Source organism: Mauremys mutica, chromosome 11 (genome assembly GCF_020497125.1).
Source record: "Mauremys mutica isolate MM-2020 ecotype Southern chromosome 11, ASM2049712v1, whole genome shotgun sequence".
In the NCBI taxonomy this organism is placed as follows: domain Eukaryota; kingdom Metazoa; phylum Chordata; order Testudines; family Geoemydidae; genus Mauremys; species Mauremys mutica.
Genome location: NC_059082.1, coordinates 48433341 through 48458319, shown reverse-complemented (window position 1 = coordinate 48458319; position 24979 = coordinate 48433341). Strand labels below are relative to the sequence as shown.

At 49.2% G+C, this 24979-nt stretch overlaps 2 protein-coding genes across 5 annotated transcripts in view; one reads left to right on the top strand and one right to left on the bottom strand.

Annotated features, from left to right (window-relative positions):
- TMEM204 (transmembrane protein 204) overlaps positions 1–11880 on the top strand; it is a 47618-nt gene extending 35738 nt beyond the window's left edge. The window contains exon 3 of the mRNA XM_044978904.1: positions 9685–11880. Within this exon, the coding sequence (XP_044834839.1) occupies positions 9685–9929 (245 nt within the window). The 3' untranslated portion in view covers positions 9930–11880. The remainder of the gene's footprint in view (positions 1–9684) is intronic.
- Positions 1–24979, bottom strand: part of IFT140 (intraflagellar transport 140) — a 243719-nt gene that overhangs the window by 80920 nt on the left and 137820 nt on the right. For all 4 annotated transcript variants that reach the window (XM_044978903.1, XM_044978900.1, XM_044978902.1 and 1 more), the window contains 2 exons: positions 18084–18215; positions 14855–15054 (listed from right to left, as the gene is read on the bottom strand). In XM_044978903.1, the coding sequence (XP_044834838.1) occupies positions 14855–15054; positions 18084–18215 (332 nt within the window). The remainder of the gene's footprint in view (positions 1–14854; positions 15055–18083; positions 18216–24979) is intronic.

The following is a 24979-nucleotide window of genomic DNA, read 5'->3' as shown; positions in this document are numbered from 1 at the left end:
TCGAGGGCGGCATACCAGTCTCCGGGATCCAAGGATGGGATGATGGTCCCCAGGGATACCATGTGGAACTTCAGCTTTATCATGAACTTGTTGAGTTCCCGCAGGTCTAGGATAGGTCTGAGACCTCCCTTCGCCTTGGGGATTAGGAAATAGCGGGAGTAGAACCCCTTGCCCCTTTCATCCTTTGGTACCTCCTCTATAGCTCCGATGGTGAGGAGCATCCGCACCTCTTGCAAGAGGAATTGCTCATGAGAGGGGTCCCTGAAGAGGGACGGGGATGGAGGGTGGAAGGTGGGGGGCGAAATAAACTGGAGGCGGTAGTAAAAGGGAGGGAACGGATCCTGGGTAATAACTGGTATGCCGTCCTCGGGCGTGCCTTCAAAAGTTTGGCTTTGGCCCCGCTGGTGGTTTAGAGGGACCCTGATTTTGACCCCCTTGGAGCCCTGACTGATGCCTACGAACACCTCGGCCACGCCTTCTGCCAAAATCCTGTCTTTGCCTAGTCGCAGGGTAAGGGCAGTGAGACTGGGGACGGAAAGGCCGGCGCTGAGTCACCGTCGTGTGCATGCCGAGAGAGCGCATAGTGACCCTGCTGTCCTTTAGGCTTTGCAGCCTAGGGTCAGTTTTTTCAGAGAACAGGCCTTTGCCATTAAAGGGCAAGTTCTGTATAGTATGCTGCAGCTCCAGGGGAAGGCCCGACACCTGGAGCCATGAAATGCGCCTAATGGCAACACCCAAAGCCAGAGTCCTAGCAGCGGAGTCAGCTGCATCCAACGAGGCCTGGAGGGAAGTTCTCGCCACTTTCTTCCCTTCTTCCAGGAGGGCAGCAAACTCCTGACAGGAGTCCTGGGGAAGCAACTCCGTAAATTTGCCCACCGCTGCCCAGGTGTTGTAATTGTACCGGCTAAGCAGGGCTTGCTGGTTTGCTACGCGGAGTTGCAGGGCCCCTGCCGAGTACACCTTACGGCCCAGTAAGTCCATTCACCTAGCCTCCTTCGATTTAGGGGCTGGTGCCTGCTGGCCATGGCGTTCCCTCTCATTGACGGACTGGACGACAAGGGAGCAAGGGGGAGGATGTACATATAGGTATTCGTACCCCCTGGAGAGTACCATGTACTTGCGTTCGACTCCCCTGGCCGCGGGCGGGATAGAGGCTGGAGACTGCCAGATGGTATCTGCATTGGCTTGGATCGTCCGAATGAACGGTAGGGCCGCTCTAGTGGGGGCGTTAGCCGACAGAATGTCTATGACCGGATCCTCTATCTCCGAGACTTCCTCCACTTGGAGGTTCATATTGAATGCCACCTGTCTCAGGAGGTCCTGATGGGCCCTCAAGTCAATTGGAGGAGGGCCCGAGGAGGATGTTCCTGCCACCGCCTCATCTGGGGAGGAGGAAGAAGAAAGGCTGGGGACAAGCGGGTCCTGCGCGGGCTCACGCTCCTGGACGACCTCCTGTTCCAGTGGGATCTGGGAGTCCGGAGGCTGAACCGGGGCTTCCTCCGTACCAGTCGGAGGGGGATGGCTAACTGTTGCCTCTGGCACCCAGTGCTCTGATGGAACAGAGCAAGATGGGATCACAGGTACGCCTTGGGCCTGGTGGTACGCCCAAAGTGTCCAGAATGACCACTGATGGGGGCCAGGGTCCTGGGCCTGGGGCTCCTGGAAGACTCTGGTGGGCACATCCGAATCACGGTCCTGCGCATATGAACTGCCCGCGTGGGACGACACTGATGCATGTCTGGATGGCCATGGAGGAGCTGAAAAGCCCTGGGCAGAGTCTCCCTCTCTAGCTGACGTCGCTCGACGCGGCACCAGGGATCGGTACCGGGAGGCATACTGGTACCGGGAGCGAGAACGGGACCTGCGACCGGAGCGGTGCCGGGAGGACGACCGAGATTTCGAGGCTCGACATCAGGAGTGGCTATGAGAGTCACAGTGCCTGGAGCGGTGCCGGGAGCTGGATCGGTGCCAAGTGTACCGGGCCGGCGAACGAGACGCTGACCGGTGCCACGAGTACAACTGGTACCGAAATGGAGAACGGTGCCGGGACTGCAAGCGGCGTCGGGACCTGGATCGGCGACGGGACCGAGAACGTCTGTGGGACCACGATCATGAATGGTGCCACTCTGCGGTGCCGACGGAGGGTGGTCTGATCAAGGCAGGCTTGCCAATCGACTGTATAACCCACACCAGCGGTGCCGGGGGTTGAGGCAGCGCAGACTCCGTCATTGCAATCAACTCCCTCGCCATGGAAAATGTCTCCGGCGTGGAGGGAATAGTGAGCTCAACCACGGCTCGCACCGGGGAGCTTATAGGCCACCGGACTTGACGGCTCTTCCATGGCTGGAATCGACGGTGCCGATGTTGTCGGTGCCATGGCAGGTATCGGTGCCGGGCAGTCCGACTTAGTAGAGCGTGGACGCAGCAGGAGTCTTGTGCCTCTTCGCCCTCGGGGAGAGGGATCGGTGCCGAGCGGACGTCGGTGCCGGCGACGGCCGGTGCCGAGAGGTCTTTGTGGTACCGGCGTGATCCGGTGCCGAGGGAGCGCTTCTTGAAGACTGTCCAGCGCTCGGTGCCGAGGGCAGAGGAGTAAGAGCTGCCTCCATCAGGAGCTGCTTGAGACGAAAGTTCCACTCCTTTTTTGTTCTCGGCTTAAAGGCCTTATAAATGCGGCACTTATCTGTTAGGTGAGATTCCCCGAGGCACTTAAGACAGGAGTCATGGGGATCTCCTGTCGGCATCGGCTTGTGGCAGGCCGAGCACGGTTTGAAACCCGGTGAACCGGGCATAGGCCCCGGCACCGGGTGCGGGGAAGGGGATAATCCCCGAACCCCTCTGAACTATATACACTAACTATACTATAAACGAATAAAGTTAACTACAACTATATAAATCTGAACTATATATACAAGAATTAATGAGAGAACTACGAGTAGCTAGGGAAGTGGAGGTCAGCTAAGCCGCGCTCCACTGTTCCAACGACTGACACGGGCGGTAAGAAGGAACCGAGGGGCGAATGGGTCGGCAGGGCTATATATCCAGTGCCATAGTGGCGCCACTCCAGGGGGCGCCCAGCCGACCCACCGAGTGTTGCTAGGGTAAAAATCTTCCGACGAACGTGCACGCGGCGTGCGCACACCTAATTGGAATCGATATGAGCAAGCACTCAAAGAAGAACTATAGGTTTGTCTACATGGCTCCACCATGCAGACTATGGAGGTGTGACCCTAAACTATAACTGCCCTGTGTAGACCCTGCTAGCACAAACTAAAAGATACCTAATTCACCTTAACACAGTCCCACTTCAACCAGGACTACATTAACTTGATGTAAGTACCTTTCAGTTCACTCTAGCAGGGTAGCTGAAGGGTCTTCTTCTCGGCAAAATAGGGAAACTGCCTTTCTCTAGCATGCAAAGACTGTTCTAGCAGACTGGGCAAAGGAAATTAATTTGTGATTCAATGGCCATTAATGTGGTTCAGCAACATGCTGTGGGGCACGGAGAGCATGACAAGGCATTGAAGATGTCCTGGTCACCCACTGCAGCTAAGGAAGTCCCGGTCACCCACTGAAGTTAAGGAAGTCCCCAGCCGTAAAGATTCTTCGTGCCGCTGGAATCTGGCTTCTGTGGCAGAGAGAGTGGGACTGCCCCTGTGCAACAGCTTTCTCACTCAAAAATTTCCTGCACAGGTTTTCTTGCAACTCTCATCCCATTAACATAATTTTATCAAACCTTATCATTAACATTATATCATTAATCCAAGTACTGCGGCGATGGGGGCGTAGCAAAGCGACAGGTGGATATGGCAGTTGTATCCACAATCCTGCACATAGGCGACCTTGGGACTAGTGGCCATTCAGCTCCATCCCCGGGACAGCGGAAAAGTTCAGCAGCATCCTAGGCGACTGAGCAGTGCTTTCTAGGATAGTGATTATTGACAAACGTGATTATTGACACAACTAAATCAGTGTTGGGGGCCAAAAAAAAGGGTGCACCAGGATTGGTTTCATGAGAACAATGAGAACATTTCCAAACTCCTAAGTGACATGCATAAAGCATTTGTTGAATGGCAAAATGAATTCACTTCCATCTCAAAGAAAGATTAGTTTAAGTACCTACAGAACAAGGCCCAGTCTGAACTGAGGAGAATGCAGGGTGCGTGGTGGGAGAGGAAAGCTGCAGAAGTTCAGCATTATGCAGATACAAAAGAGCAAAGATTTCTTTGACTCTCTCAAAGCAGTCTACGGACCATCTAAATCTGGCACAGCCCCCTTGAAGTCGGCAGATGGCACAAAGACAAGGAAATGGGCTGAGCACTTTAATAGTCTACTCAATAGACTGTGCACAGTTGATCAGTGTGTCCTTAATCATTTACCCAAGAAACCCTCAACCTCCCTCCATCAGTTGAAGAAATTGTGAAAGCCATCAAACAACTGAACTCTGGCAAAGCCTCTGGAAAGGATTGTATTCCAGCAGAATTGTATAAAGTAGCAGGCCCCAAGGCCATCACGGTGTTTCATGACATCTTGAGTAGCATCTGGGAGAAAGAAGAAATGCCACAAGACTTCAAAGATGTTGTTACTGTATGACTGTTACAAAAGAAAGGCAGCAAAGCTGACTGTGGAAACCATAGAGGCATTGCTCTCCTCTGTACAGCAGGGAAAATACTAGCTCGCATTCTATTGAACAGACTCATTGCAAATATATCTGAGGAGAATCTGCCAGAAGTGCAGTGTGGTTTCAGACCAGGTTGTAGTACTATGGACATGATCTTTGTCATAAGGCAGGTCCAAGAAAAATGCTTAGAGCAGAACATGGATCTGTATGCAGTTTTCAGTGACTTGACCAAAGCTTTAGATACAGTCAACAGAAAGGGTCTATGGGCTATTCTGCATAAACTGGGCTGCCCAAGAAGATTCATATAAATCATCCGTCTGTTCCATGACCACATGATAGTGCAAGTGCTCACCAGTGGTGACTTTTCTGGTGTGTTCGAAATCTTGAATGGAATGAAGTAAGGCTGCATGCTTGCTCCAGTGCTGTTCAACTTGTTCTTTGCTTGTGTTCTCAGCCATGCAACAAGGGACTTTGATCAGCGGATATACATCTGCTACCGACTCGATGGGTCCCTCTTTGATCTTCAAAGACTCAATGCTAAGACCAAGACACTGGAGAGGCTTCTTGGCGAGGCACTTTTTGCAGATGACTTTGCCTTGATGGGTCATAGACATGATGACCTTCAGGTCATCGTTGATAGATTTTCTGAAGCATCCCAGATCTTTGGCCTCAGCATTAGTCTCAGGAAGACAGAGGTCTTGTTCCACCCAGCACCTCATTCCAATGCCCCAGTGCCAGCCATCTTCATCCAAGGCACACAGCTGAAAAATATGGATCAGTTCAAGTATTTGGACAGTACCATCTCAAGTGATGGTTCCCTTGATAAAGAAATTTCCTCCAGAATTAGTAAAGCCAGCCGGCCCTTGGCAGACTCCGAACAAAAGTCCTTAACCAACACAATATTTGTCTCTCCACCAAATTGAAGATCTATAGTGCAGTGGTTCTAACATCTTTCCTGTATGGATCTGAAACGTGGACTCTTTATACATGTCACATTAAACAGCTTGAGCAACTCACATGCATTCCCTCCACTCAATAATAAGCATTTGTTGGCAGGACACACTGACCAATATTAAGGTCCTTGAAAGAGCGCAAACAACCAGTATTGAGGAAATATTACTGAGAGCACAACTTAAGGGGACCGGACACATCATCAGAATGGAAGACCACTGTCTTCCAAAACAGATCTGAGTTAGGGCAAAAGAAAGAAGGGTTGTCCATATAAGTGCTTCAAAGATTATTCCTGGGGGAGTTCTGCGCTATTGCATGCATGCATAATTAATGAGCTGTGCATATTTTTAAATTTTTGCGCAGAAAAAAAGCTTCTGCTGAAATGTTGCTTCAGTTCTGCCTTTTTCCCCACCAGAGGGCACTGTGGCACAAGAACAGCAGCAGCTCCCAGCAGAAAATAACTTCTGCAGTTCCACCTTTTTCCCACCAGAGGGAGCTGTGGCAACAGAACACAGCAGCAGCTCCCAGCCAGCTAGGGAAGAGAAAGAGCCTTCCGCATTAGCAGCACCTGTCAGGTCAGGAGACAGGGGCTCTGGGGAGACAGATGGCGTGGGGTGCTGGCGGGGGTGCCATCAGACAGGGGCTTATAACGGCTAGTGAGAGAGGACAGACTTGAGCAGGTGCTGAATTGGAGTGGAGGCACAGGGCCACAGGGGGAGGTGCAGAGCCACATGGTGATGGGGAAGGGGGTGCAGAGCTACATAGGGACAGGGGAGTGGCTGGGTGGGGGCACAGAGACACATGGGGATGGGGGAGGGGGTACAGAGCCACATAGGGACAGGGGAAGGGAATGCTGGGCCACACGGGGATGGGGGGAGTGAGTGTCTGAGTGGGGATGGAGACATGTGGAGGGGGGTGCAAGGACACATAGGGGCAGGGGCAGATGTGCCTGACTGAAGGGTCAGCCAGGGTCTGCATGGAGGAAACTCCCTAACAATCCCTCCTTACCCCCCAAAATACCTGTTCCATACTTTTTCAATCCATACCCAACAATCCTCCAAGTTCACACCCAGGCTCCTTCCCAGCAATTTACTTCCCTCTCCCTCAGCTTCTCCATTTCCTCTGACTCCTCCAAGCCTTTGCACTGCTTCTGAAGGGTGCGGGAAATACAGTTCTGTATTGTAGTTTAAATGAATTATTACTCAGAGTCCTGTATTAATATACCTAGTAAGGAATCTATTTGTCAAAAAAAATTCCTGAATCTTTTTTATTGTCTGTATTGTTACAGACATACTTGCTGACAGGTATTTTGAAATAAATGACCAAAAATAATTGAAACTGGTATGATTATATTGTGTTATTTTGACAAATAAAATATGCAGAATTTTAAAATACTGTGTGCAGAATTTTTAATTTTTGGCACAGAATTCCCCTAAGAGTAAAAGATAATCTGAAGAGCAGTCTCCAGTGGGCTGGCATCAATCCCAAAGAACTTGAGCAAATGGCTCAGAATAGCTGACAAGATCAGTATGTAACAGGTTTAAGCAAAATCGACAAATTCATCTCCAGGCTGTGAAAAGTGCCACACAGCTGCATCATCAAATACCATAAATACAGATTTCCCAAGCCCTCAGTGTGGCTGACTCTATGCATCAGGGTTCAGACTTTGGAGTCATATGCATAGCCATAGATGAGAACTGAGACAATATCGTCATAGTCAGTGATGGACTACCAACAGCAGGGTCTACAATGAGGTAGTTATAGTGCAACATTGCAATTCACACCCCCATAGTCTGCATGGTGTTGTAAGTTAAAAGTGGAGCTAAGTGAGCGGAGAATTTCATAGAAGCGTTTGTGGAAGGACAGAAAACAAGGACAAATTGGGGCTGCCCAACCTAGAAGCAGATCGATTTGAAAGAATACCTTTTTAAAAGCTCTAGAAACATATGGGGCCAAATCCATGCTCCATATAACTCCACTGACTTCAGTGGAGTTGCACCAGAGATAAATTAGTGTCTGAAACTCTTCAATGAAAATTAAACTTATTTGCACAGTGAAAACTAACAGCTGTTGCCCACTACTTTCTAACACTGGGAGATATACCCCCAACTAGTGCTCCCTGTGAGGGATCTGGATCTAGTGACCGCGTCTCCAATCACTGCTAGGATGACTTTTATATACAATAGAAAGGCAGACCTTCTGTGATAACACTGTTTCCAAGCAATGCTGCTAATGCAGAAAGATAGCATGCAAACACTGGAAACTTAGGAAAGACTGGCTCATGCATGACTTGTCCTTGCCCATGAACTTAGTGAGATGGTATCTGTAGATCCCTCTTTGGCTGTTTATTGACCTTTGTTTATTTCAGTCTTCTTCCATTATGGGGACCTTTTGTCCATATTAATTTCTTCTGTTATGGTGGTGGTTAAGGAAGTGTTTGAGAGAAGAGGAAGCTGTGTTTTACTTAGTAAGCAAGACATATTTGCCTCTTTGTATAAGTTCTTGTCAAACTAATTCGATCTATAAATTACCTCTCTTAAAAGTTGATAAGCTTTAAATGGGAGGAGAGGAAGGGAAGCATAGAGGACTGTAAAGCAATTTTGCATTATTGATGCATCCTTCAGGAAGGGCAGTCTTGTTAACAAGAGACTGGGAGCCACAGGATTTGAGTCCTATCCTTTACTCTAATACAGATTTCCGGTATGACTAGATAAATCACTTCACCTGTCAGTTTCCTCAGTTTGAAATGGGAAGATTATTATTTACTACTTATGGTGCCTCAGAGGAGGTGTGGTGAGAATTTCTCTCTTTACTGTTTGTAACGCACTTTGAGATCTTTGAATGAAAAGCACTAGAGAAGTGCAAAGTGTTATTACACTTACATCACCAGTCTTTGAGTGATTTTACCATTGTCTTTTAGGTTATTAGGTGACTACCACTACCAATTATGTTGGCAAAACTTATGTCACTCAAGGGTGTGAACAAAACACTGCCTGACTCATATAAGTTTTGCAAGCATAAGCACTTGTGCACAGCACTATGTTGGCAGGACAGCTTCTCCTGCTGACATAGCTACCACTGCTCATTTAGGTGTTTCTTTTATGTCGACAGGAGCGCTCTCTCCCGTCGGCATAGAGCAGCTACACGAGCGATCTTACAGCAGTGCAGCTGCATCGGTACAGCTGTGCCACTTTAAGTTTGCTAGTGTAGACATTGTCAAAGACTTTGCTTTGGTTGTCACTGGTGCTGGACCTTGCTCTCCCTCGATATTCCTCCCTCCCGGCTTTTAACCTGAAAACATTTTTTTCAAAAGTTTAATTACCACCATAATGGTGGGGTCCCCCATAGTCTTATATTCTCCATCTCCCTTTCTCTACAGTATATTTTTTATTCTTTCTATTATGTACCTTCTCTACCTACTTATAGTTTATATGGGTGGTTTGTTTTAAATACTTTAAAAAATGTATTTCTGAATTAATGTAGTGTTCTGAATGATGGAAGTTGCTTTATACATATTTTTAATCAATATGCCAACTTGCTGCACTGGCAGGAAGAGTAGAAAAGGCGGCATGAAAAATCATAGGCCTTTGTCACCAATAGTGTCAATGAGACACAAGTACTAAAAAGCATACAAAAGAGGATCGGTGGGGCACAGGATATTTTAAATCAGCATGGAAAGAAATAGGCCTGATGTGGAGGGGGCAATCCAGGTACCCACTCTTTTAGTCAAGATATACAATGAGGTTCTGACCATATGGATGTTAAAGAATCTATGGCACACATAGGCGCTGACTCCATGGGTGTTCCAGAACTCCAGAAACCTGTTCAAATCAAGCTTGACTATTACATTCCATTTTCCTAAATTTTTCTTGTAGTTTCATCTGGATAATTTATCTTTTTCTGTCCTTATACTGTCCTAAACTGTTGTATAGTGTTTCTATGCTCTGTTAGAAACCTCCTGGGTTTCACTCCAGAGAGGCTGCATGTTTCTGGGTAAAGTGATCCCTGTGTATAATTTCTGAAGCACTGTGGGATCCTTTGGGATGAAATGTGCTAGAGAAATTCAAGAGAAGTACCCATTTTGAAAAAGTGTCTCTCTCTCACTCTGCTTGCAGGTTTTGTTCTGGTCATTGGATTGGTAACTTTCTACCGTATAGGGCCCTACACCAACCTGTCCTGGTCTTGCTACCTGAACATTGGGGCCTGCCTCCTGGCCACACTGGCAGCCGCCATCCTCATATGGAACATCCTTCACAGGCGGGAGGACTGCATGGCGCCTCGGGTCATTGTCATTAGCCGCACCCTGACTGCTCACTTCCGCCGGGGGCTGGAGAATGACTATGTTGAGTCACCATGCTGAGAGCATGTGCTTGAAAAGGGAGAGTCCTCTGAGGAGACTTGCATTGGAATTGTTTTCTATAAGTATACACTGTAATTTAAAACTAAGTGTTGAAGGACATCACAAAGCTCACTTCTTTTGAAAAGAGGCCCTCAATTATTATTTGGATGGGCTCCATCTATCTATATATGTATAATACACATAATTATATATATATTATACAGCACCCCTCTTCTTCTACTGTACAGTGGAAATATATTAGGTTGTCAGCACAAGCATCCTGATAGAACTTTACAGCCATCTGCCAGGAGTTTTCAACTGTGGCAGAGACAGAGTGAGTGTGGTCAGGGAAAAGGTGGGAAAGTGGGAAAAGGACAACCTACTACTTTAAATTCTTCCCTTATTTTGAATGAAGTTATCCTGCTCCCTAATAATGCAACAAGCTCAAGGGCTCAGCTGTGTTCACAATCCCCCTTTGGACCCAATAGATAGATAGTCTGACAGAGCAGGAAACTTGTCATGGGTGTCAAAATTTACAACAGCATAGTTTGGGCTTAGGTAATGTTTCCTTTAAGGTGAGCCTGACCTACCCAATTTTTAGGAACATCTAGTTTGGCTGTAACATTTATTCCACACTGAAGCATGGAACACAATCTATAACCCCAGAAGCAAGTAATATAATTCTAGCCATTTGTAAATTATAGGAGTGCAAAAAAATTAGTGTGTGTGTTTTCAGACACTGTTTTGTCCTTAAAACTCCTCTGGGAGTTTTTAAGTTAATTTTGCAGGCAGCTAGAGGTGCCATTAACATTGAAAGAGAGGTACACAGCTAAAACTCCCTACCCACTGTGCTGAAAGTGCACTCCATTGTTTACACTGTGGGTTAATATCTATGGGAAGAGGTTTTACTGTGACCTCCCCATGCCCCCAAATATACGATTAACTTATTTTGTCAGAAATGGCTACTATGAATGAATATACTAAATTCTTTTCCCACAAAGTGTGCAGACTTGGCATGCAATTTTCAAACCTGGGTGCCTAATTCAGCATGTTCATTCTGCACTTACTGACACATTGGCACCTAAAGCAGATAGTTGGGAGCATAATTGCCTCACAAATGCAAATCAGAGCACCCAAATTTGAGAACTGGGCATTTAAGAATTGATCCTTGCAGGTCAGATCCCTCAGTGCCAAATAAATTGGTGGGACCTGAAGGTATTCAGTACCTTGCAAGATCAGACCTCTAGTGCATAAGTGTGATGCTATACAGCATGATGGCTCATGTCAACAATGTGCATGTAATATCAGGCAGCCAACCAGCAAGCCAAAAACTACACTGCAGAAGTCCCTAAATACAAGAGTTAGAAAAGGACAAACAGCAATGAGAGATGCTACCTTGATCATACTCACTGATAAGACTGAATGACTATGAGCTGCGAACATTGTAAAATCTCTCTCTGAGGCTGTTGTGCTGCTCACAGCTGAATTCTCTGCTTTTCATCTTTGTCACTGTCTCCTTTATATTTTGCTTCACTTTGTTAAAAAGTGATCAAGTGGCTCTTGAGTTCTATTCTGCACCCAAATTCTCACGTAATAAAGAATGCAGCCCCAGTTGCCACTCTGCACGATGCCCAAAGTCAGTAGCGCTCTACAGAGCTTGATGCTCTAGAACCGAGGACTTCTAGAATTCAGCCCCCCATAATACATTGCTCTAGAGAGCAGAGTTCTATAAAGCTGATAAGTTTTTTCTTACACCAGTTTATAAAAACCAAGAGAAGTTTGTTTCCATTTCCCTGACTTATTTTACAGAAAAGCAAGGTATTTTCTAAAAATAATTCTGCTATAATTACAGCTTTTAAAAATAAAGTATTGGAATATTTAAGATATATTATTTCAGCTAATATTGCAATATCTATATTATAATATGTACATTAAAATTTAAAAGTCACCTATGTGGTCAGTAACATTGTAATACTTAGTATTACTGTGTTTATTTTAAATGTATAAATAAAGTGGTGAATGTTCAATTCCCTTTAGATGATGTACTTTGTATTTGAATGGCAAATAATAAGATCAATCATTATCAATCATGTTTTGTCTGTTTAACAAAAGAGAATCCACATGGCCAGAATGTTTTATTTGCAAATCTGTCCTTGAAAAGCGATGGCTATCCTTCTGCAACATTTGAAAACTAAGTATTTTCATCAGTGGTGCACTGTGATAACAAGTGACAAGGTGTGTGTTTACCCCAGACATCTGAATCCATCAGGTGCACTGAAAGGCCCAAGGCCAGAGGCCAAGTGTTTTCAACAGACCAAGAAGTGTAGATGTTTAGTTAAGTCCTGACTTGTGCAGCTGTACAATATGCCTGAACAACTGCATCTTTCAGCACACATTAATATTTTCATAATGTCCATTTTGTAATGAATTGTGATTCAGGTTAGATGTATTCAATATACCATAATATCATCTACCTGTAGTAGGAAGGGAGCCTGAGACATAAGCCCTTGTATCCAAGACCTGGTGTGAGGCCTGAACAAAAGTAGCGGTCAAGCTTTGCTGATATAGAGCATAGTAGCAAAGTTGGCAGAGGTCAGGCTCTGCCTGCTTGCAAGCTCACAGAACCTGGCAAGAACAGGCCTGGTATTGCAAAAAACACATACATTCCTAAAAAAGGCTAGGCACAGGACACTCACACAAACACATTCCAGAAGGATGGTACCAGAACAGCCTGATAGCCAATATGGTACAAAAACTCCCCCGCCCCCAAAGATAACAAGAACACATTGATCTCTCTTAAAGATAAGGTCAGGATGACAGTGTGATGAATAGAGATGTTTTGATTGAGCCAACATATACAAGGTAACAGGCCACATGAGGGGGCAGTAACTAACTATGTCAGAGGGACAATACATAACTTGTTTGTATCGGTGTATAAAATGGAGTCTCAAAGAGTGTGTCTTTGGCTGGCCTAGGGGACAGTGGAAAGTCCTGCCACTAAATATATGGAGATATACCTATCTCAGAGAACTGGAAGGGACCTTGAAAGGTCATGGAGTCCAGTCCCCTGCCTTCACTAGCAGGACTAAGTACTGTCCCTGACAGTTTTTTGTTTGATTTTGCCCCAGAACCCTAAATGGCCCCTCAAGGATTAAACTCACAACCCTGGGTTTAGTAGGCCAATGCTCAAACCACTGAGCTATCCCTCCCCCCTAACTGAGCTAGTCCATTGCAACAGGCATACATGTGTTAGCGTACCATGTGTTTTTGTCACTGAGTGCCTTCATACCTTAACGGTGTGATGGGTTGGGTCACAGAAACCCCCTTGGGGCTGCCAACTGATGTGCCAAGTCTACTTCCGCCCCTGCTTTCCCTGCCCTCCCAGTTTGAGACTCCAGCATCCTGTCTTGTTGAGCCAGACACACCAGTCTGCTCCAACACAGACCCAGGGTCTGAACCACATGCCCCAAAGTTGCAGACTTAACTGAAAGCAACTTAAGACATGTTCCTGTCTTTAACCCTCAGATGCCCAACTCCCAATGGGGTCCAAACCCCAAATAAATCCGTTTTACCCTGTATAAAGATTATACAGGGTAAACTCATAAACTGTTCGCCCTCTATAACACTGACAGAGAGATATGCACAGCTGTTTGCCCCCCTCCCCAGGTATTAATACATACTCTGGGTTAAGTAAAAAGTGATTTTATTAAATATAGAAAGTAGGATTTAAATGATTCCAAGTAGTAACAGACAGAAGAAAGTGAATTGTGAACAAGTCTATGTTTATGTCTGATACAGTAATAAAACTGAATACAGATAAAATCTCACCTCAGAGATGTTTCAATAAGTTTCTTTCACAGACTGGACACCTTCTTAGACTGGGCACAATCCTTTCCCCTGGTACAGCCCTTGTTCCAGCTCAGGTGGTAGCTAGGAAATTTCTCATGATGGCCACCCCCTTTGTTCTGTTCCACCCACTTATATAGCTTTGGCACAAGGTGGGAATCTTTTGACTCTCTGGGTCCCCCACTCCCCTTCTAAATGGAAAGACACCAGGTTAAAGATTGATTCCAGTTCAAGTGACATGTCACTGTAAGACTTCATTACCCACTTGCCAGCACACATGTATACAGGAAGACTTACAAGTAAAACAGAGCCATCTACAGACAATTGTCCTGATTAATGGGAGCCACCAAGATTCCAAACCACCATTAATGGCCCACACTTTGCATAATTACAAGAGGCCCTCAGAGTTATATTTCATATTTCTAGTTTCAGATACAAGCGTGATACATTTATACAAATAGGATGACTACACTCAGTAGATTATAAGCTTTGTAATGATACCTTACAAGAGACCTTTTGCATGAAGCATATTCCAGTTACGCTATATTCATACTCATTAGCATATTTTCATAAAATCATATAGAGTGCAATGTCACAAATGGATCTTGTGGTCATTAGGCAGTTTGCTTGAGGTCTGCTGTTCCAGCTATCTATGCAGAGCTGGGACAGCACACAGAGACAACACACACGCAGTCAACATCTGACAACACTACCAATTAATAGCATTAAAAGTAACATGAGCATGGGTACTAAGATGAGATGTCCAATATCATACAGTCATAGAAGTTCATTTGATTGCTGCTGACCATGCCAGGTACATCCCATCTGCTGTATTGCTACATGCACTAGGTATGTCCTGACATTTCATTGTTCTCATTGGATGACACCACCATGACAGGTATAGTACAGGACCAGCAAAGAAAAAGTTAACATAATACCTAAAGGGCAAAGGTTTCAGCTTTTTTAGGACGACAGAGTGTGAATGAGGGCAAAGAGAAGGAGGAAAAATTAAAGAAGTCTAAAGGGAACAAAACTTCATATGACACAAGTGATAATAAATCCCACCACTAAATGAGTCATTACAAATGTTTAGATCCCACCTTTTGATGAGTTTGATGGATTTGAAGGCCTCATCCATGTCCCCAATTGTTAGATAGAAGCTGAAGTTCAGCATAGCTTCACGGGTAGTTTTGTCACACTCTTCCAGACCAATGAAATCTCTCATGGGCCTTTTGGCAACCATTTGTGAGAGTTGTACTGAGCCAGATTCCACTTGTGCTTCTTTCTCAGCTTCTCCTGGCTGAAAGGAAAACTACCATCACTCAGGTGCTAAGCAGACTTCAACACACTCCCTTGACCTACAAATACAGATTTCTACAAGATTTTAACTATATGACTACTTGAGGTCAATGACAAAACTCTTACAGTTGTCAGAATAATTAATACTATACTACTTTTCAAAGTGCCTTTGAATATAGGAAGGAGTGTCTCTAAAGATTACTAAAGCATATAAGTCATGAGGCTCAACATTTGTATTTCATCAGTTACAGATAAGAGGTGTGTACAGTATCCCAGAAGGAGCAGGAGTAACTATTACAGTTAAGGTTGCATTACAGTTTCCATAATAACCCCTACATTTCTGAACCTTTCAGGCTGAAAGTTTCAATGGTGAATTTCTTTTTTAAGTTAACTATCCAGAACCTCTTATTTTTTACTCCTGTCTTCCCATTATTAGTACTCAGATTCACAACCATATTCTATAAAAATGGCAACTTTGGAGTCCCTGGAGCCTCAGTAAGATCTAAATTACAACTCCACTCAGAGCCATCACAGGGCAATTTAACTATTCTTCTGAACAAAACAAGAGAAATCCCTTTGTTGCATCACCAGCACCAAATAGTCTCTTTAGACTTTAAGAATTAACTTTTCACAAGCCAAACACAATGAAACATCTTGGTCTGAGCCACCATGGATGCTGAACCATCCTCATTCTAACTAATTTAGGCAGTTTCTTTAAGCCATTTTCACTGCCAGACAAGTATAGGGAAAGCCATATGTTAATATTTAAGGGAGCTAATCTAAAAACTATGCCAGAGCACATTTAAAGCCACATATTAATGAATAAAACATCTGAAGTATTAGCCAGACTAAGTAATGCAAACCACGGTGCAAATGAGTGTTAGATACAATTTGGGGAATTCTTGGTTCAGGAGAGGCAAAGACATTGTTAGGTTGACTTACAGTCACCATAGTAATTACTGTGATGGTTCATGTCCACACTACTCTCCTTCTGTCAGTGGTCATCAGAAGCACTTCTACTTAAGAGGGGCAGTGTGGGGGGGCTGAGAGCCTGGGCTCTCAACTCTGCCCGGCTGAACCCCCATCCTCCACGGGCTCTCCGCGGGGAGCCAGGAGCCTCAGTGCAGCTGGGCTCCTTGCAGAGAACAGGGACCCCGCAGAGTGGGCAGTACCCAGGATCTCTGCAGGGACTGGGGAGTCGGATGGGCGCAGTCTGGCTCAGAACAGGGAGCCAGGTTGGGACTGCCCTCCCACCAGGAAGCCAGGCAGGTGGAGCCCAGCTCAGAGCAGGGACACTGGTGGGGCAGCCTGGATCGGAGTGAGGAGCTGGGACCCCGGGGGGGCAGCCCAGCTCAGAGCAGGGAGCCTGGGCAGTAGCCCATCTGGGAGTGGCAAGCCAGGAGTCCAGGGGGAAGCTGGGCTTCAGCTGGAGCCCTGCCACTTTCCCCGGGGTGACAGCCCAAGCTGTGATCCGGGCTTTCTTGTGAATTTCACGGCTCCAGCATAGAGTAAGCAAGTAACCTGCAGGGTCTACACAGACAAAGTTGCCCTAACTACACCAACATAAGCCCTATGCCTTTCATAGAGGTGGTGTTATTATGTCGATGTAGTAGGGCACTTACATAGGTGGGAGCAAGACTGTAGTCTGGACCCTGACATAATTTAGTCGATGTAAGCTGCTTTACGTCAACTTAACTCTGTAGTGTAGACCAGATCTAAGACAGGTTTGGTGTGTCAAATGGACTATTCCATGTTTAAAATAGTCACAAGACTATGATATGTTTACTGTGTCTGTAAATAAATAACAAGTAATTCAGCCTTTAAAATAAATGTACTGATTGAAAAAAATATGGAAATGGAGGGGGCAGATGAATGAAGACTGTGGAAGAGGGCAGTTATAGATACTTACAACAGGCTTATAGACACATCCTCTCCGAAACAACAACTAATGGCAGCAAAAAACAATACAGAAGGAGAAAGAGAGAGGTAAAAATTAAAGTAAAATATAAACATAGAGTATGAAGAAAAGCATGCATAAGGTGGAATTGGAATGTAGCAGCTCTTTTTTTCATCTTGCAATTTATGGAAAGGGAAACCAAAATTAGATGTAATCCAGATAAACGTCAGTTCTGCTTGGAAAGGTTATTGTAATTTATTTATTAGAAACAGATTTGGGTTGCAAAGTTCTGGCTCTAAATTCCCCAAAGTTTGAGACAATCCAGATGTAGGTTTCTTCTGTAGTCTCTTTTCTTAAGAGATTAGGAGCTAACCACAAAGTTTGGATCCACATTCAAATTTACCAAAAGTTACAGGGTGGTTGAGTGTAACTTGCACCAATTAGGCATTCAATGGTAGTGGAAGATGAGTGTAACTTATACCCATTTGGTATGTAGTGGGGACTAAATTCAGTCCTGATGCAAGTAGGTTGCAGCTCCTATTGAAGTTAATAGGAACTGCACTCACTTATGCCAGAGTTAAATTTTATGCTCAGGAGTATCAGGGATGGTGCAGGCATAAATTAAAGTAGAAACGGGATTGGTTGGTTTTCCTGATAACTGCTCCATCTCTTTTGCTTGTATATCACTCACCTTTTGCACACCCATGGAATGCCAGATTAGTGTAATTTACATTTCATTGTCAATACATCCATTTTATTACTACCTTTGACTATACTGTGATAAAAGACCCAAGGACCTGGGCTCACAAGGCTAAGGCTGCAGGCTTCAAGAACCTGCAAAGGGGGAGGGTCTCAGAGCCCAGGTTCCAGCCTGAGCCTGAATATCTACAATGCAATCTTTAGTCTTGCAGCCTGAGTCCCGTGAGCCTGAGTCAACTAACCTGAGCTCTGAGATTTTGAGTCACAGGTTTTTTTATTGCAGTATAGACATATCCTTTGTCACAACTTTCATTGGCGCGGAACCTGCTTACTCCAAGCTCCATTTGGCTGTATCTGGCCTCAAGTGCAAAGAAAGGTGTCACCATGTGGTTGTGGCAGAAGTAGAAAAGGATGTCCTCTTTGTGATCTCTCACCTTTTTTGCAAAGTAATAATGTGGCACCTCGATGCCCAGAAGAGCCTGGTAGGTTGAAGGCAACGGGAAGCTGTCCTGAAGCAAAAGGCCATGCTCTTCAGTACTGAAGAATGATATAATCAAAACATCCGGCTGGAAGGGGAAATAAAATATTGTTTTGTTTTAATGGTACAATATCCTATTTTAGTTTTGTTTTTATTTTCTATTTTCAATTGGCAGAGTCTTCACTTGAACAAAAACACCACACAAACACCTGCTGGTGAGGGCAGAGCAACAGGCTTCCTCCCTACAGTAAGTGGCCAACAAGTCATTCTACACTTTAAACTATGTTTGCATAGGGCCAGTCACCTCTGCCTCTCAGGAACCAGCATCGCCATCACTGAAGAGGGAAGCCCCGGTAGCACACTCCTGCTCTGGAAGTCTCTGTTTTAAAGACCCAACACAGGCATAACTCACAACTACTTTTAAGTTATTTTTAATCCAGCATCATTCCTAGTGCCATTTTAAAAGCTCAAAGTGTTTCACTAGACATTCTTTTCTAAGGATATGTCTACACAGCCGACATTAAAAAGCTGCCACTTTAATGTGGCTGTGTTGTCACGGCTCCAGTTCTCCCAGTGCTGTAATAAAACCACCTTCATAAGGGGAATAGTTACCAGCACCATCTACACTGTCACTTTATAGTGTTGAAACTTGCATTGCTCAGCGGGGTGTTTTTTCAAGTGTAGACAAGATTTTCAGTGTAGACAAGGCCTAAGGCTTTAGTTGTCATTCAGCAGATGCCTACTATTTAACCTTCTGACTGCATAAGAATATCCCTGGAGGTCAGTAACCCTCTCTGTAGGTTTGAAGAACAATATTGGTTAGTTTACTATTGCTGCTCAGCAGGAGCTCACAGATTGTTTTGGGTTATCACACCAATATCAGAGTTATTTGCTAATTCAGCAAAGCACTTAAGCACGCACTTAACTTGAAGCATCTAGACCCAACTGAAGTCAGTGGAACCACTGACACGTTTAATATTAAGCACAAGTTTAGTGCTTTACTGAATAGAGGGTCTCAAACTAAAAAATATTTGACCCTTTTCTGCTTCTTTATGTTTAAAGACCCAAAATTATTTACAAGCCAAACATTTTGTTCTGCTTCTTCTTCATATTAGAAATATCAAGTCTTAATTTCCTTCTCTTTGCTGGAGAACTGTAGCGAGTTGGTGTGGCTCCCCTCCGGTCCAGCAGAGGGAGCTCCCGGCCAGACGCCCAAGTGGGCTGAGACACCACTTCCTGTTCCCGCCCCCCGGAAGTCAAGGGGCGGGACAGGAAGTATAAAAGGTAGATGCCAGAGCTCAGTCAGGAGCCAGCAGCCGCCGGGAGCAGACGTGCCGGCGGGAGCTCCTGACGGGGAGCCCTCTAGGAACCAAGGCAGCTGCCCAGACTGGCCTCCGCTTCCCCGCGCCCACTACGAGGAGGAGCCACCAGAGCTGCCCCGTGACCGGTACTGGGACGAGCCGCCGGACCGCCCCTGCGCCCCCCCCCGAAGAGGAGCCGCCGGGGCTTCCCCGGCCCTGCTACCCGGAGGAGCCGCCGGAGCAGGCCTGGCCGGACTTTCCGGAGGTGCTACCAGACCTCCCACCAAGCCCGGACCCGGAGGAGCCGAGGACCTTTGACTGGCCCGAACCTGGTACAAGTGTGCAGGTAGGCCCCGAGGGGGATATGGAGTGTAGCCCGGGGATAGCCGACCCCTGTCAGGCTACGGACACTGAGGTGCCCATGTCAGTGTGTTGCGGTCAGGACCCCACTGACCAGCGGCTGTGAGAGCCGCTAATAGGGCCCCGGGCTGGAACACAGTGGAGTGGGCGGGCCTGTGTTCCCCCTGCCACCCCACTCGCGGGTGGCAGTTTCCCCCTCACATCAGCGCTCAGGCACAGAAGCCTGCAATTACCTTTGCTGTTGCCCAGCCCCTGCTCCAGAGGCCTGGGCTTATATTGCCTTTGCTGTTGCCCAGCCCCTGCTCCAGAGGCCTGGGCTTATATTGACTTTGCTGTTGCCCAGCCCCTGCTCCAGAGGCCTGGGCTTATATTGACTTTGCTGTTGCCCAGCCCCTGCTCCAGAGGCCTGGGCTTATATTGACTTTGCTGTTGCCCAGCCCCTGCTCCAGAGGCCTGGGCTTATATTGACTTTGCTGTTGCCCAGCCCCTGCTCCAGAGGCCTGGGCTTATATTGACTTTGCTGTTGCCCAGCCCCTGCGCCAGAGGCCTGGGCTTATATTGCCTTTGCTGTTGCCCAGCCCCTGCTCCAGAGGGCCTGGGCCTATATTGACTTTGCTGTTGCCCAGCCCCTGCTCCAGAGGGCCTGGGCCTATATTGACTTTGCTGTTGCCCAGCCCCTGCTCCAGAGGCCTGGGCTTATATTGACTTTGCTGTTGCCCAGCCCCTGCTCCAGAGGCCTGGGCTTATATTGACTTTGCTGTTGCCCAGCCCCTGCTCCAGAGGCCTGGGCTTATATTGACGTTGTTGTTGCCCAGCCCCTGCTCCGGAGGGCCTGGGCCGAATTGACTTTGCCGGTGCCCAGCTCCTGCTAGAAGGGTCTGGGCCCAAGGACTGCTGTCCTGCTGCCCGCCCTGACTGAGGGCCGGGGCGTATACTTATTGACTGTGTGCCTTGAGGTCAGCCCCTGCCTGAGGGTCTGAACCCCTGAAACCTTCGGGAGACTGATTGCCACCCGGCCCCTGGATCCAGAGGGCCCGAGGCGTAGGGTTGAGCTAACCCCTGATTCTTGTCGCCCACCATTTAGAGGGGACAAGGAGCGAGTCGGTGTGGCTCCCCTCCGGGTCTGCAGGAGGGTTGAGCCCCGACTCGCCAGCTTACACTGGTGCCTTCTCTGAGGACTGACGAACTCCTACCCTGTGAGTAAGGGTAACAAAGCAGAGGGGAGAGGGTTACGTACCCCTCCGAGGACCAAGCATGGACATGGAGCGCCTAATTCAGCGCCTTGTGGAAAGCCAAGAGCGGCAGCAGGCTGCTCAGATGCAACAGCAACAGCACCAGCAGGCCGCTCAGCATGAGCAACAGCAGCAACGGGATGCCGCCCACCTCCGGCTCACCCAGGAGCTACACGCGGCCCAGATGGAGCAGCAGCAGCAGTTGCTACAACAGCTGGGGACCCAGCTCCAACAGCTCCTGGTTACCCCCCCTCGCCCCACGGGAGGACCGGTTGGCGAGGGAGCAGGAAACCCCCGGATGGCGGCTCCCCTCCGCTTGACTAAGATGGGCCCGGATGATGACCCCGAAGCCTTCCTGGTCACTTTTGAGCGCGTGGCCCTAGTCGCAGGGTGGGCCCGGGAGCATTGGGCCACACTGCTGGCCCCGTACCTGACCGGGGCGGCCCAGACGGCTTACCGAGACCTAGCGACTGAGGACGCGCGCGATTATGACCAGGTAAAAGCAGCTATCCTAGACGCACTGGACATCAGCCCCGAGACGTTCCGGCAAAGATTCCGGTGCCAGACGTATTCACCCGGCGCCCGGCCGCGGGCGGTGGCACAGATGTTAAAGGAGGCCGGCCGCCGCTGGCTCCTCCCCGAGCTCCGGACAGCAGAACAAGTGACCGAACAAGTCATTTTAGAACAGTTTGTTAACATCCTGCCCTCCCGAGGAAGGGCCTGGGTGCTTCGCCATCGCCCAGCGACGCTCGCGGCGGCGGTGTCGCTCATGGAAGACTTCCTTGCCGCCGAGACAGCGACGGGGCCAACCCTTCCGCGACCCAGCACCAGGCCCAACGCCGCCCGCTCAGAGAAAAGGGGGAGCCCCGCGAGCGCCGTGCGACATCCCGGCCGCACGCTTGCCTCGCACCCGGAGTCTCGAGCCCGGTGGCGGGAAGTCGAACCCCGAACAAGACCTGCCGGCCCCAGCCCCGGAACCCCGGGGGTCCGGCAAAGCCCGCCCCGGAGTCCAAGCCGAGGGGCCGCTCGGAGTAGCCGGCCTGAGCTCGGTCCGTGCTTTGGTTGCGGGAAGTTGGGGCACCTCCAGAGGGATTGCCCCGACATGGACTGTAGCTACGGACAGGTTTGGGCTGGACACAACCGGGCCCGGCCGGCCCTGCATCCCAAACTCACCGTCGCCGCGGTCGTTGGGGGCCGGAGCGTCGAGGCCCTGATCGACTCCGGCTGTGGCCAGACACTAGTCCGCCAGGGCTTGGGACCCCGAGCAGACCCCAGTTTGCAACCGATACACTTGCAGTGCATCCACGGCAATGTCCGACCGTATCCCAGCGCCAGAGTCTCCCTGACGGTCGCGGGGGTTACCCGGAGCTTAACCGTCGGCCTTGCTCCCCACTTGGCGTATCCCGTTGTCCTCGGTCGGGACTGGCCCGCCTTCGAAGAAGTGATTCGAGCTACACCGACCCTAGAAGCGGAACCCCGGGAGCCCCTACCCGAGTCCACCGGGGACGCCATCGAGGGTGAGCCCGCAGCCACAGACGACGCGGAGAGGCCAACGGGACCCACCCGGGACCCCCGCCTCTACACTGATTTCTGCCGCGACCAACGAGCCGACCCCACGCTCGGCCACTGTTACGAGCAGCTCGCGGCGGTGGATGGGGCCATCCTGGACCCCCAACGGGCGGCCCAATGGCCACACTTCGAGCTACGCCGAGACCGACTCTATCGGATAGACCGAGATTCCCGCACCCGCGAACCACAGGTTCAGCTATTAGTCCCCCAGTGTCACCGGCGGGCCGTACTGAAGTTGGCCCACGATGTGCCGGCCGCCGGGCATCTGGGGCAGGAAAAGACTTTGGCAAGGATCCTGGGGCGGTTCTTCTGGCCAGGGATCCATCCCGACGTCCAGAAGTACTGCAGCTCATGCCCACAATGCCAACTCGCCGCTCCACCAGGGGTGCCTCGAGCACCCCTGGTCCCTATGCCACTCATGGAGACACCCTTTGAGCGGGTTGCCATGGACCTTGTGGGGCCCCTGCCGAAAAGCACGGCCGGGTTTCGGTACGTTTTGGTCCTCGTCGACTACGCCACCCGGTTTCCGGAGGCCATCCCGCTACAAAGTACGACCGCCCGGGCTATTGCCAAAGAACTGGTAAAAATATTCGCACGAGTCGGACTCCCCCGGGAGATTTTGACGGACCAAGGAACCAATTTCACCTCCCGGCTGTTGAGACAAGTATGCACCATCTTGGGGGTAAAACAGCTCCGCACGTCCGTATACCATCCGCAAACGGACGGGCTGGTGGAGCGTTTCAATTGCACCCTCAAAGGGATGATGCGGAAGTTCCCACCAGAGGAGCTCCGCTACTGGGACCAGTTCCTACCGGCCCTGCTATTGGCCATCCGGGAAGTCCCCCAGTCTTCGACGAGGTTCTCCCCATTTGAACTTCTGTATGGACGCCGGCCGCGGGGCCTCCTAGACCTGATGCGGGAGACCTGGGAGCAGTCGGCCTCCCCAGCCCAGGGCCTCCTGGAATATGTCCTACAGTTACAGGGGTACTTGTCCCAAGCCGGGACCCTCGCGCGGGAGAATTTGAAGAAGGCCCAGGAGCAACAAGAGCGAGCCTATAACCAAGGGGCTCGAGACCGGGAGTTTAAGCCGGGGGACCGAGTCCTACTCCTCCTACCGTCCAGCGAGTCCAAATTATTGGCTCGCTGGCAGGGACCATATGAGGTCGTCCGAAAGGTGGGAGCATCAATTACGAGGTACGCCGACCCGATAGACGCAAAGGGACTCAGCGGTACCACGTAAATCTACTAAAACCGTGGCATGACCGGGAGGGCCTCTTAATCAACCCGTACCCGCCCGAGCCGGAATTGGGCCCCCGAGTGCCCGAAACAGACGACCCCCCGACTCCCCTGCTTGGGGAGTCACTTTCCGAGGACCAGCACAAACAAGCCAAGTGTCTCCTGCGGGCCTTCCAAAAGACCTTTACCGCCGTCCCGGGGTACACTACGCTGGTCTGCCACTCAATTCAAACGGAGCCCGGAAAGGTGGTCCGAGAGACAACCCGGCCGCTGCCCTACAGGATGCGGGAAGCCGTCGAGGAAGAGGTACAAGCGATGCTGGCCCTGGGGGTCATCGAGCCCTCCCTCAGCGAGTGGCGTAGCCCCATAGTCCTGGTGCCCAAGCCCGATGGCACCCGTCGGTTCTGCATCGACTTCCGGGGGGTGAATGCCATCTCCCGTTTCGATGCCTACCCGATGCCCCGAGTGGACGAGCTATTGGACCGACTGGGAGAGGCCCGATTTATTACCACCCTGGACCTCAGCAAGGGGTATTGGCAAATCCCCCTTGAGGAGACCTCTAAAGAGAAGACCGCCTTTGCCACCCCGACGGGACTGTACCAGTTCACCAGGATGCCCTTCGGTCTTCACGGGGCCCCCGCGACCTTCCAGAGGCTGATGGATCGCCTGCTTCAAACCCATCACGACTATGCTGCCGCGTATCTGGACGATGTGGTCGTCTATAGTCGTCGGTGGGAAGACCATCTGCCCCGGGTCGCGGCCGTCCTGAGGTCCCTAAGACAGGCGGGGTTGACGGCTAACCCCAAGAAGTGCCGGGTCGCCTGGCAGGAGACTACATACCTGGGGTACACTGTTGGCAGGGGGCAGGTAAAACCCCTGGTGGGAAAGGTCCAGGCCCTAATGGAATGCCCGACCCCAACCACCAAACGGCATGTCCGGCAGTTCTTAGGCCTGGTCGGGTATTACAGGAGGTTTGTCCCACAGTTTGCCTCCATAGCGGCACCCCTCACCGGCCTACTAACAAAGGACAGCCCCCGGCAACTGAAATGGACCCCAGAATGCGAGTCAGCCTTCCGGCGCCTCCAGGGATGCCTCTGTCGGGAACCGGTCCTGTATAGCCCGGACTTCGATCGACGGTTCATCCTACAGACCGA